We start from the raw sequence: 12453 nt of genomic DNA, 5'->3' as shown, positions 1-12453 counted from the left end.
AGAAGTTTTCTTTCTGCTGCGACCCGGGGCAAGGCACTCAGAACCTCTGGGAAATTCCTCATCAGTGAATTAAGGAGGTTGAATTAGATGGTTCATGTGTAAGGCTTTCTGATTCTATGACATTACCACAGGTCCCAAACATAATGCAGCCAGATGAGACCTCATTGAATGTTATCAGGATAATGGAGCAAGGAGGAGACCATTAATTATGCCCAGAAAAAATGATCTCTCTGGAGGCTGCTGTGGCTATTCCAGTTGAAGAAATTCTAATAGGTTAAAGATGAGAATTTTCAAGGTGTCATGAACAATGGATAACTGCTTACAGGAATTTCCAGAGATTAAGTGACAATTCTCTGTCTATTTTATGCTTTCATCTCTCCTCTTTTCTCACCTTTCAGCCTCTCGTTGTTAATTGACATTATTTGGGGTCCTAAGCGTGTTTTAGTGTATGTTATGTACATACATGGGGTTAACACAAGTATTCATTTAATTATTGTTTTACACGTTAAGTATTTATTTATTTAATCAACAAATATTCACTGAGCATCTTCTCTTTGCTGGGTACCCTGTTAGGTGCTAGGATTACAATAATGCAAAGACAAACTTGGCTCTTGTACAAGTGAGACTTACAGTCTAGTGGGAATAAAATACTATATTTGTTATTTTGAGATGAATTTGAAATGACTAAAATTTTATAACTAAGTTACTCTGCTTATTTGTGGGCTTTCATTTTTTTCCTTTTACAGATTGTTAAGAATTTATATGAAAAAATAGTCCCCGTTCTTCCCTGTTGTACATTTTTGGGTATCCAGAGTGTGCTACTGGATACTCAACCCTTTACAGTATGTTCTTATTTGCATTTGTGATTTTAAACAGTAAAAATGCTCTCCATATACTGCTGTATACTTTACGGTAGAATCCAAAGAACTCTTTGGAAGACAGAAGGTTTCTGAGAGTCACAGGACTCATGAGAAACCCTAGCATATTCACTTGTGTTGCAGAGTTCCTATACAAAATATATTGTATGTAGTTCCTGACTGTAGCCTTTTAAAGAAACATAATTGTAGAGTTTTGTATACCAACTTCGAATCCATTTTTGTTGTTACTGCTTTTATCACCTTTAACTAAAATTGTTTGTTTCAATTACAGACCAAGCTTGTGGTTTCCTAGATTGCTTTTCACTTGCTGGCAAGGGCTTGCAAAGAAGACCTACAAGAGCCATGTTAAAAACGCTTGAATAAAAAGGTAGTCAGAGGAACAAGGAAAATGCTGTTTCTGCTTCATCACCTCCAGTGCTCAGTCATTTCTCTTAAATTCCTCTGGACTCCCCGCAGGCCTTCTAGCTTTGGCAATGACCACTATCTCTGTAGCCTCAGAAAAAAGCAAAATGGTGAACTTTGGTCTTTGGTGTTAGTTGGGAACCAAGAGAATTCAGTAAATTTTTAACCTCTATGTAAAAGCCGTTTGCTCTTTTTTCTCTTTGTTTTCTTTTATTGCTTTTAATATTACTTCTGATTTCATGATATATCTCCGATTTCATAGACTACATTTCAAATCTAAATGTATACCTTTATATTTTTCTTAATATAAAGCACTGGGTCTTAAATAAGTATTAGCTTTTATACTTAGAAATAAGAAAAAAAGGAATTTTGAAGTTTAAAGTTTCTATTGAAATGGAGCAAATTTGCTAGGCAAAACCGCCCCCCACCACACACACACATGCACACACACACGCGCACACACACACACGCACCCACACACACACCCACATGTGCATGAAATAGGAAAATAGTATAGTCTCTTTGGTTCCCTCTTTGCCTCCTTGTTATTACCTTCTTTTCCCCTTTCTTCTTTTTCATTCTTTCTTATGGCCCATCTAAGCACATTTTGTTAAGTCATTTGTCTTCTAGATGTTGTCAAAACACACACAGTGAAATGGATGCATATATCCAAATGTTAACAAATGGATAAATTAAAATACTTATATAATACTCTGAAGATTGTAGCAAGAGAGAAGACGACATACCTGCTTAAGATGAGAAATTACCATGTGTTTCTATAGCTTCCAGATCCTCTTTTTTAACAAGCAGAAAGAACTTCCCTGCTCCTCACCAATGGCAAAGCGTCTAAAATCACTAAGTACTCACTAATTCCTTTGGCCACTCACATATCTCCTGTCGTTCTCCTAGAATTGAATTTCTGGTTCTCCAGTGTTGCTCCATTGGTTCTCCTCTTAGTTGCACTTTTTGGAGGGCAGATTGCTTTAACATGCTTTGCTATAATGTACTCTAAGCATGCTTAACGGGAAGTGTGAAATCAGGTTATTATAAGAATTTTTCTGTTCTTTGATGCTCAAATCCATTCTAACTGGTAGCAAATGTTCTCTTGTCAGTCCTTGTAGAATTTTAAAATATTCTTGGGAAATCCTAACAGATATTATAAATACTTTTTCTGAATCAGCCTTATTGAGGGCAGAAAAAAGAATGAGGGATCAAGAGTATTATTTCCAGATTCTCTAATTTGCATGGTGAAACTCAAGGGAGTCTTTTCTCTTTACTTGCTTTCTTTTTATTCACTATAAAATATTCCTAACTGCCATAGATACAAAACACCTGCAAATAAATGAAACTTTTGCAACATTCTGTTTTTCCCTTAGCATGAAAATTTTCCAACTTTGGCTCACATAAAAATTCATCTTCTTTTTCTGTAATGATGCTTCCCCAAAATACCAAGAAGATACCTACAGGGGTATTTGTCTTTTTTTTTTCCTGGTTGCCTTACATATGATTTCTCTTCCCTTGTTTGGGAAGTTCCTTAGTTTGTGAGTCTTAGCAGGATTCACAGCTTGCCTCTCATCATTGAATCTAGGAAGTTCCACTATTCAGTATCCCAGCCACCTTGGCTACAGGACATGTGCTAGACCTAGCCTATCAGGAATACCCACTCGGTACTAATGGACAGACCACAGAGAATGGGTGATGGTCTACTCAATGTGTGCAGTGATGATAGAAACATCAGTTTACTGAAGTGGCAGTGGTGGCAGTTCCAGCAGTCGCATCCTGTTTCTGCTTTTGATGTTGGTGTAGTTAGCTCAGCTAGCTAGCTGAGTGGTCCAGTGGAAGCAGCAGCCTTAAATTCTGTGGCATGATTTTGGTTGTGATTGGGTAGCCTACTGTTTTTCCTGATTGTTTTCCAGTACCTTCCATAGCCTTCTCAGTGATTGTGTGGGAATATCCACCATCATTTCAATTAATTCAATTTCTGCTTAAAGCAGCCAGTCTTAGTTTTGTTATTTCTGTTATTTGCAAGTAAGAACCTAGATTGATAGGGAGTTTGAAACCAGGAATGGTTCCAGGAAATAGAACCACAGAAAAATTGGGGGAAGCTGGGATTGGTTTGTCTGGGTTAGTTGGAGCTGAAGGTAGTGAAAAATCCAGCTGCATAAGGGATAAGACTGACACCCCGTAACATTTGGTGGAAAATTAGCAAATAAATCATCTGCGAACTTCTAGAATGAGTTGCTAATTGAAAGAAAACCTTTTGGGAACCAAGCAGGGACTTCCATGCAACAACTGCATAGGAATGAGGACTTGAAAAACTGGGCTGGTGTGATGGCTGCATGTAACGGTGGCAGACAGCTTAAAGAAAGGGAATATAAGCTCAGATTCCTAAATATTCTTACCTAAGGATGGATTGAAAAATAGGGACTTTCTACGAGTACGCTAAAAGAATCTCTTTTGTACTATATATAAATATTACAAATTTATTTTGTAACTCTTTCAGGGTTAAAAAGTCAAAAGCCAAATGCAGTAATGCAAGTTGTCAACTAAGGATGTCATTTGAATTCACAGCTAGGTCCCTTATTTTGGTATTTGCTTTGGGTATTTAGAGAAAGAGTGGGACTCTGGGAACTAGAACAGGGGATATGGTAGGATTTGGTGAATTCAGGGCACCCTGAGTCCCTAAAGTCCATCAACCCACCTTTGCCAGTTGTAGCAGCCCTGTGGCCTTCTCTGATGAGGCTATTCGTGTCTTGATGGAATTTTCTGCCATCTGAAGGAGTTGCATTACAAAGGTAGGTCGGTTCTCCTTCTGCCCTACTCCCAGATGTGTAACTAAACTTAGATCCCAGAATGCCTCAAAACACCAATGACAAAGTCAAAGGTAGGAGGTGATAGCTTATGGTGCTAAAAAGTTGCAAGACTTTCCCAATTGATACTGGAAAATATTCTGGGGGAATATGTATGATAATGGATTTTGAAAGTTTTAGGTCAAATAGAGAAAAATACCACTTTAGATGGCTTGAATTTATTGCTATAAGAGCTTAACCAGAGGTTCTGAATTCAGTGTACTAGCATAAATAGATGGCATTGATCTATTTATGTTTTCTTGACTGGTTGACCAAAACTGGGACCGTGGCACCAATGAGCTGCTAGAAATTCTGTCACATACTACTATAAGAGCAAGAAGTCCAAGCACTTAGGGAGATAATATTTGTTGGAGGGGATATATCATGGGTATGGAGAGCTGTATTCCAATTGTTTTCCTTGAGAGGGTCCTGATGAGATGCTCTTCAACAACAGCCTAACAGATACAGTGAGGAGGGACCAACTGGCTTCACTGGAAAAAAAAATTTGGCTGTTCTCTGTAGACCTCTGATGCTTGTGAAGTATGGTACCGTTGAAATGGGACTCCCTAATCTTACTAGGGATATTAGGATCCTGGGGTAATAGAGCTTAAGCAGCGGCACCTTACCATCAGAAGGCAAGGGGGGTAGGCAGCATGGCTTCCATAATAGGCAGCAGGATGGGTATTTAATCAGGATGACCAGGAATGTTTGGGAATGGCTACTGATAATGGGATTCCTGTGACTGAAATGCATAGGCGCTTAGCTATGCCACCTGATTTTTACAACCAAAAAACTCTGGGTCTTCTGGCAAATGGAGGCTTGATTTAAGCTATTACAATAGGAAATCATAGCCCCCATCCGATTGTTCCCAGACAGGTCAGTTCATAAGCCCAACATCCCTTACATGGAACTAAGGTCAAGAACTTGCTAGATCCGGCCCTTTGAAAGAGATCTGAGTGTACTTACTAGAGTAATTGGGGAAATGGAAATATGGAGAGATTACTGGAACATGTGTCCTGTTCAGGATACAGTTTCTAGTAACTCAATACATGCCTTGATCTTTGGTATGCATGTATCTATCTGGCAAATGGTTTTTTTTTTTTTTTTTTTTTTTGAGACAGAGTCTCTCTCTGTCGCCAGGATGGAGTGCAGTGGCGTGATCTCAGCTCACTGCAACCTCCGACTCCCTGGTTCAAGCGATTCTCCTGCCTCAGCCTCCCAAGTAGCTGGGATTATAGGCATGCACCACCATGCTCCAGCTAATTTTTGTATTTTTAGTAGAGAGGGGGTTTCACCATATTGGCCAGGATGGTTTCGATCTTCTGACCTTGTTTGTGATCTGCCCGCCTCGGCTTCCCAAAGTGCTGGGATTACAGGCGTGAGCTACCGCACCCAGCCCAAATGCTTTTTTTACTAAAGGCACATAAGCAGAGAATAAACAGTTTGCTTGTACCTCATAGGGGCAGCAGAATAACTTCATTGCCTTACTTTTAGGCCTCTATCTTCTTTTTGGCTCTGTGTTACCATTTTGTCTGCAAGGTTGTCACACAGGACACCATGTTAGTCCAATATATTGTGACATTGTGCTCGTAGGATCCTGGGAGTAAGATACATTAGGTACCACTGATGTCTTGGTGTAAGATGCACATGTACTAGTGGAAAGGAGACATGGCGTCCGCATGACAGTGAAGCTTCATTCTCTATTCCTCACCATTTTCACAGTAATGATCACTGTGTTTTAGATACTTTGTTTTGTTCTGAGAAGTAGCTCTAAACAGGTCACATGCTAGTGTGGTGAAGACAATGAAGAAAGGGGAAAATGGTTTGAGAAAGTTGCAGTTCTTGGCCAAAAAATGAAATTGCTGGATAAATCAAAGTAGAAAGTTACACTGACAAATAGGGCTGAGTTATGAAATGTATAATATGCTCTATCCAGGTGTTGCCAGGTGAAGAGTGTTCAGCTGTGTTATACAGTGCTGAGAGGTCCAGTAAGATGGAGACTGAGAATGAACAGCTGCTGTAGAAATGTGCAGGGCATTGGTGCCATAGACAAGAGCAGTTTTAACGGAGTGGTGGACTAAACCCTGTTTGGGTTGAGTTTAAGAGACAATAGAAGGAGAGGGATTTGGTGATAGTAAGGCCAATTATTTTAAGAAATTTTATTGTAAAGAAAGTAAGAGAAATGCAGTGGTGGGCAGAGAGAGGAACGGGATCAAAAGAGGGCTTTTCCTTAATATTGGAGAATAGCAGCTTTTTGTATGCTCATGGGAAAAATCCAGTGGAGAGAGGGAAAGCAGTGATACAAAAGAGAGTGGGGAGATTGCCAAAGCAATGACCTTGAGTAGGCAAGACAAGGTGGTCTCTTGTGTGCAGGTAGAGGGGACAGCCATCAAGAGGAGCACAGGGGGTCCGTCTAGTGACATGAGGGATGGTGGGACACTGGGTACAGGTGCTGGTAGATGGGTGATGGAGCTTGTGGAAGAACTGAGGGCCTATATGTAAGTTTCTGTATCTGCAAATTTGGAGGCTGTGAGAATCTTTAGATCATTTAGGAATGTTGTTGGTTTACTCTGCTGTTGGAGTTTTTTCACCTATTGTCCAGTATGTATGACAGCAAAGTCTGGTGTTTCATTTTACATGAAGATGATATAATCAGCATCTATTACAACATTTTAATATTTAGCACTTAAATATGAACTGTAGGTTGAAATAAATTAGAATAATAGTATGTGATGGCTTCAGTTTTGAAACGGAATGTTTAAATCCCTAATGAATCTTCAAATTTATATATTTATTCAATTAACTACGTCTAAAGATTTTCCTCTCCACTGGCTTCACAGTCCATATTGCAAGTTTTAATGTAGAAGTTAGTTATAATACAGTAATTATACTGTGCATTAATAGGTTCATGGTAATTTATAAATGCAAAATTGATTTTAACGGGTCAGTCATGAAGAAGTCACCTGGCTTAATTAACTGTTGAATTCAGTTAAGTAATGCATTTTACGAATTAAAAAAAACTAGATTAAGTTAATTAATTGTTTGGACATTTAAAAAGTATAGCCAGGCCGAGTGCAGTGGCTCACGCCTGTAATCCCAGCACTTTGGGAGGCAGAGGCAGGCAGATTGCGAGGTGAGGAGATCGAGACCATCCTGGCCAACATGGTGAAACCCCGTCTCTACTAAAAATACAAAAATTAGCTGGACACAAGGGTGTGTGCCTATAGTCCCAGCTACTTGGGATGCTGAGGTAGGAGAATGGTTGAACCCGGGAGGGGGAGGTTGTAGTGAGCCGAGATCGCACCACTGCACTCCAGCCTGGCGATAGCAAGATTCCATCTCAAAAAAAAAAAAAAAAAGCCTATGTGGGGAAGATTTTGGACATTAAAAATGATAATTATAGGAGTGAAATTTATGTCTAGCAAAGGGAAGTGCAATTCTGAGTCCACATCTCTGTGTTTTCATTTTTATGCTCCTTGTATTTCGACCTATCACCCTTCAGTTAATTCTTATTACCCGATTTGAGAGAAATTGTGTTTTTGCCCTGCCTACTTGAAATTAAAACATTAATTTGAAATTAGATTAAAAGGAAATAAAGGCTGTTCATTATTTTGTCTGACTTCCAAAGACAGTTATTTATTTATTTTTTTTGAGACAGAGTCTCACTCTGTCACCAGGTTGGAGTGCAGTGGCCGATCTCGGCTCACTGCAACCTCTGACTCCCTGGTTCAAGCGATTCTCCTGCCTCAGCCTCCTGAGTAGCTGGGATTACAGGCACACGTCACCACACCCAGCTAAGTTTTGTATTTTTAGTAGACATGGAGTTGCACCATGTTGACCAGGATGGTCTCGATCTCCTGACCTCATGATCCACCCTCCTCAGCCTCCCAAAGTGCTGGAATCACAGGCTTGAGCCACCACGCCTGGCCAAGACAGTTATTTCTATATTACAAAATCAGAAGTTGCCGGGCGCAGTGGCTCACGCCTGCAATCCCAGCACTTTGGAGAGGCTGAGGCGGGAGGATTGCTTGAGCTCAGGAGTTCAAGACCAGCTTGGGCAACATGGCAAAACCTAATCTCTACAAAAAAATTAAAAAATTAGCCGGGCATGGTGGTGCGTATCTGTAGTCCCAGCTACTTGGGAGGCTAGGTGGGAGAATAACTTGAGCCCAGCAGGTGGAGGTTGTAGTGAGCCAAGATTGAGCCACTGCACTCCAGCCTGGGTGACAGAGTTGGACCCTGTCTCAATAACAACAACAACAAAGAAAATCAGAAGGTATAAAAATTTGAAGATTTAAAACAATTTTTCAGCCAAAATATTTTAGCATATTTAATTAGGTGATGTTTCCGACAACCACCACATTGAACATCTATTGTACTTGTCAGTCTTTATATAATCCATAATTCCATTCTAAATAAGTGACTCAGCACCACCATCTAGTGCAGAGGCCAGAGCTTGTGCTAGCTCATTGGAAATCAAAGGAGAAAATATTAACATGACATGATTAGAAAATGTTCACATGAAAGATGGGGGCTCTTTTTTGGTTTGCTGATTTGAAATGTTTATTTAAATAAAGTAAATAAGGAGAGCTTTCCCTGTACATACTTATGAACAGAAATGGTTTTCTGCCATGTTTGTGAGGCTTTCTATTAATATATATGTACTTGAATAGGTTTCTATAATTAAACCTAACCACAATCAAAGACTGTGATTATTATTCAGTTCTATTTTCACAGCAGACCAAATTAAACCTCTATGTCAGACTTGTAGTGAATATCACAGCAATAGGCCCAGAATGCAGGCTTTTTATTGCGCTTGGGCATTTTTGCAAATCTGAAGCATTTTTTCCATGGTGAGTGGACATGAAGTCTGGGAAGAGGTGTCTTCGTTACTTAGCCTCTGCCTGTAGGTGGGATGAGTCATTGCCTATACAGGGTGATATGGAGAATACTTTCAGCACCCTTCCTTTCAATCAGTTTGTCTGTCTGTCTGCCCTTGCTGGGATCTGAGGTTTCTCACAATGGGGAGCTCTCCAGGAGTTAAAGCATTGCTATCTGCTGTGCCCAAATCATAAACAAAGGTTCATTAATTGCTTAAACCATTGTCATCCAAAGTCATGTGGGGAGTGCACGCTCTGGAAGGAACAAGACATCGGGGAGAGAAGAGGAGTTGGGCCTAGGATGGGCCATGGCCTAGGACCACTGGTCAGTAAGGGGACAGACTAAGAGCACTGAGTTTTTAGGGGTGCGATGTCACTGCAGAGGGCGGAGGAGCACCCAAAGAAAGCAACATGTAGTCAACAAAGCTTTGCCATGTGTGCATCTTATACCAAGGCTCTGTGCTAGGTATGGGAACACAGAGATGAGGAGGACCTGGTCCCAGCCCGAGGAACTTACATCCAGCAGGGAAAGTAGATGCAGAAGGTACTGAGATGGCACAGCCTGATGCCCCAGGTTTGGGAGACACAGAGGGCAGCCGCCACCCACTGGTGAGGGATTCTTGTTTATACACTTGCCTCAGATTTATGAGTTGAAAGGGGCTCCCCTTACTAGGCTGCTCTGTGGTATCACATTTTCAGATGCCGGATAGAGTGTGGAGGGGGCATGTTATGGTACCATGCTGATGCCAGGTGCTCCCCCTCGAAAAAGGAGTTTAACTAACTCTTCTAAGCATCTGTCTGAAGACAATTAGTGTGAAAAGGCCCTAACTTTATAGTCTGGCTTCATTTTTTTTATTAGTTCTGGGCCCTGGACCATTCAATTTCTCTGAGGCTTAGTTTCCTTATCTGTTCAATGTGGAGAATGATTTTCCAATTTTCCCCACTAGGTAGTTGGAAGAGGTAAATGGAATAAATACTGTATGTGGTGCATAGTAGATGGTCCAGGGCTATCAGCCCTGTTCACTCCATGCCCCACCCCCAGTGCAACTGACTAATGACCTGGGCTGGTCTGGATACCCACCTAATATGGGACCCGCTGACAGGGAGGGAGGTGGATGGATTCATCTCTTTCTTAAAGCTTCTTGCTCTGTGTGAAAGGGAAACTATTTAAATGTGTCATTTAAGAGAGGGTATGCATCAAGCTATTTAGATTCTTCTGAATTTGGATTCAATTCACTACACAGCTTTTTTGGTTTGCTCTCTAGATAATTTAACTTTCATAATTTGGATCATAGCACAACTTGGAACTTCTTATTCACAATATATTATCCTTATTCTCAGCAGTAGCATGATTTCACGTTCAGATTGGCAAATGTAAAAGGACAGTTCACTGAGCAAATATATTAATATGGAGCTTCATGTTTATGTAATGACGTTGGGCTTTGTGTGCTCTACAGAATGTACAGGGGTAATTAGATATTTCAGATACGTGTCTAGACAGGGCAGAGCTTCAGGAGCACTTGCTCAACCCTGGGAAATGCTACAAATCACCCATTTGTGACCAAAAAAAGCTCTCTGTGATTAACAAGTTAAATGTGGAGTTAACTGTATGGCACTAGATTTATACCCAAGAGGAGAATCAGATCTGATGAAATTTGTCAGGACTGACCATTTGTAGAACCAGACTAGGCCTAACTTTGCCCAGTGTGGCCTGATTTGAGGGTGCTCAAAGTGATATCTTTCAAATATCTTTCTATCATCCAGCTATGGGGCTTGGATTCTATTCTTAGAATCACCTCTTCAGGTTAAGTCATTCTGATTCAACGAGGCTCCTATAAAATGTGAGTTTGTTTCTTGAGAGAGTTGTACATTGACCTAGATTGCTTAGACTCAGGGACAGTAGTGAGGAAGCACACCTCAGGATTTGATGTGAGGGCAATAGGAAATGAGTAAACATTTGAAATAGAGTTTGCTTCCTGAGGAGGGTGTGCGCAGGCGGAGAGGGCTGAGGGGCAGCCTGAGGAGTAAGAAAAACTGACTAATGGGGCACGTGTCCCTGTGTGTGGAACATGGGATGAACCTGGCTTAGCTTCAGCCCTGCGCTTGAAGAGACTCACCTGGTGCCCTGACAGGGATTATTTTAACCAAATGTAAAAGCATCTAGAAGCCAGCCCCTTTCTGGTTACTTTGTGGTTACTACATACAGTACTTTCTGATGCTGAAGACTTAATAGTGTCAGCCTTGAAGTTTAAACCTTCCGAGGGCGATGATAGATGATAGAGAATCACATGCCAATCTTTCCCTCTTGGGTGCCCTCTCCCAGCATCTCATGGCCTCTGTAGCACCCCCTCCCCAGCGCCAGGAATCTACAAGAGTACACATGACAGCTTACTCATTGTGAATTGTTAGTTGTGAGATCGTCCATAAAGCTCCATTCCTGGTATCCAAGAGACATCTTCAAAAGTAGGGGCCAGTTGAACTTGGAAAGTACAGGCTTCAGTGTACAGCTTCCAAGAGAGGCCATCTGGCTGCTGCTGCTGCTGCCAGCTTCCAGACGGAAGCTGAGATTTGCTATTGATGTTCCAGCATTGATCGAGCTCCTGCCTCGTCTGCATCAGGCATGGTCCTTGTAGCGTCACGCAGGTATTTCATGCTATTGCAAATTGTTGCTTGTTAGTATTCCTCCCAACTAGTTGTTTGGAGTCAGCTAGTTGTTAGTATTTTTACTCTACTGACTAGAAATCTGAGACTTTTAAAGGTTAAGTGATTTGCCCAATACCAAACAGCTGGGGAATGAGAGAGCCAGAATCTAAAGTTAGAAATGTCAGCCTCCTCCTGCTAAGTTCTGCTGCTGGTAAGGGTATTTCCTCTCCCGCTGGGGCTTTCTATTGCTTTCAGAGAGAGAGTGTGCAAGCTTAAGGAACACTTAACTTGAGAGGCTTTCCCAAATGGAGTATAAAATGCCACGAGGAAATAACTTAAAGATAGGGTGCTGGAGATGCGTCTAAGATGTGAGGGAATGTCACACATGTGCATGGCTCACCTTGCACCTCATTTTGATTCCTCAGTGGCTTTTAGGGTCTTCTCTTGCCTCACTCCTTTTAGCCCCCTGGCCTGGTGTTACACTCTGCCCATCCAGAATGAAAGCAGGCCTCCTACGTCTTCGCAGTGGACATGCATTGGCACTGAACAACATGCCGTGACCTCTTTTATACCTCATGCTTGTCATTCTTTCTGTTTATCTCGACACTCCAACCTAAGCTGTGACCTTGGCTTTCTCTCCCTGGCTCCAATTCATATTCTGCCTCTAGTGGTGCTGCCTCTGGCTGCCCTGGGTAAATCCTAGGCCTCCAAAGGATTTTCTCCTTTGACTCTGCCTTCTTGGACAGTACTCTGCTGCTCTGGTCCCAGCTATGCCAGTAGAAACCACCTATTAAGCCATGA

General features: G+C 41.4%; 1 protein-coding gene across 4 annotated transcripts in view; it reads left to right on the top strand.

The window, feature by feature from the left end:
- Positions 1–12453, top strand: part of FSIP1 (fibrous sheath interacting protein 1) — a 192472-nt gene that overhangs the window by 142666 nt on the left and 37353 nt on the right. The window contains exon 11 of one of the 4 annotated variants that reach the window (XM_063698463.1): positions 1150–1455. The exons of the other annotated variants lie outside the window; for them this stretch is intronic. Within the exon in view, the coding sequence (XP_063554533.1) occupies positions 1150–1170 (21 nt within the window). The 3' untranslated portion in view covers positions 1171–1455. Of the gene's footprint in view, positions 1–1149; positions 1456–12453 lie in introns of those variants that run through there. 4 annotated transcript variants of the gene reach the window in all.

The sequence above is a fragment of the Gorilla gorilla genome, chromosome 16, assembly GCF_029281585.2.
Source record: "Gorilla gorilla gorilla isolate KB3781 chromosome 16, NHGRI_mGorGor1-v2.1_pri, whole genome shotgun sequence".
NCBI classification, from domain to species: domain Eukaryota; kingdom Metazoa; phylum Chordata; class Mammalia; order Primates; family Hominidae; genus Gorilla; species Gorilla gorilla.
This window is presented reverse-complemented; position numbering and strand designations above follow the sequence as displayed.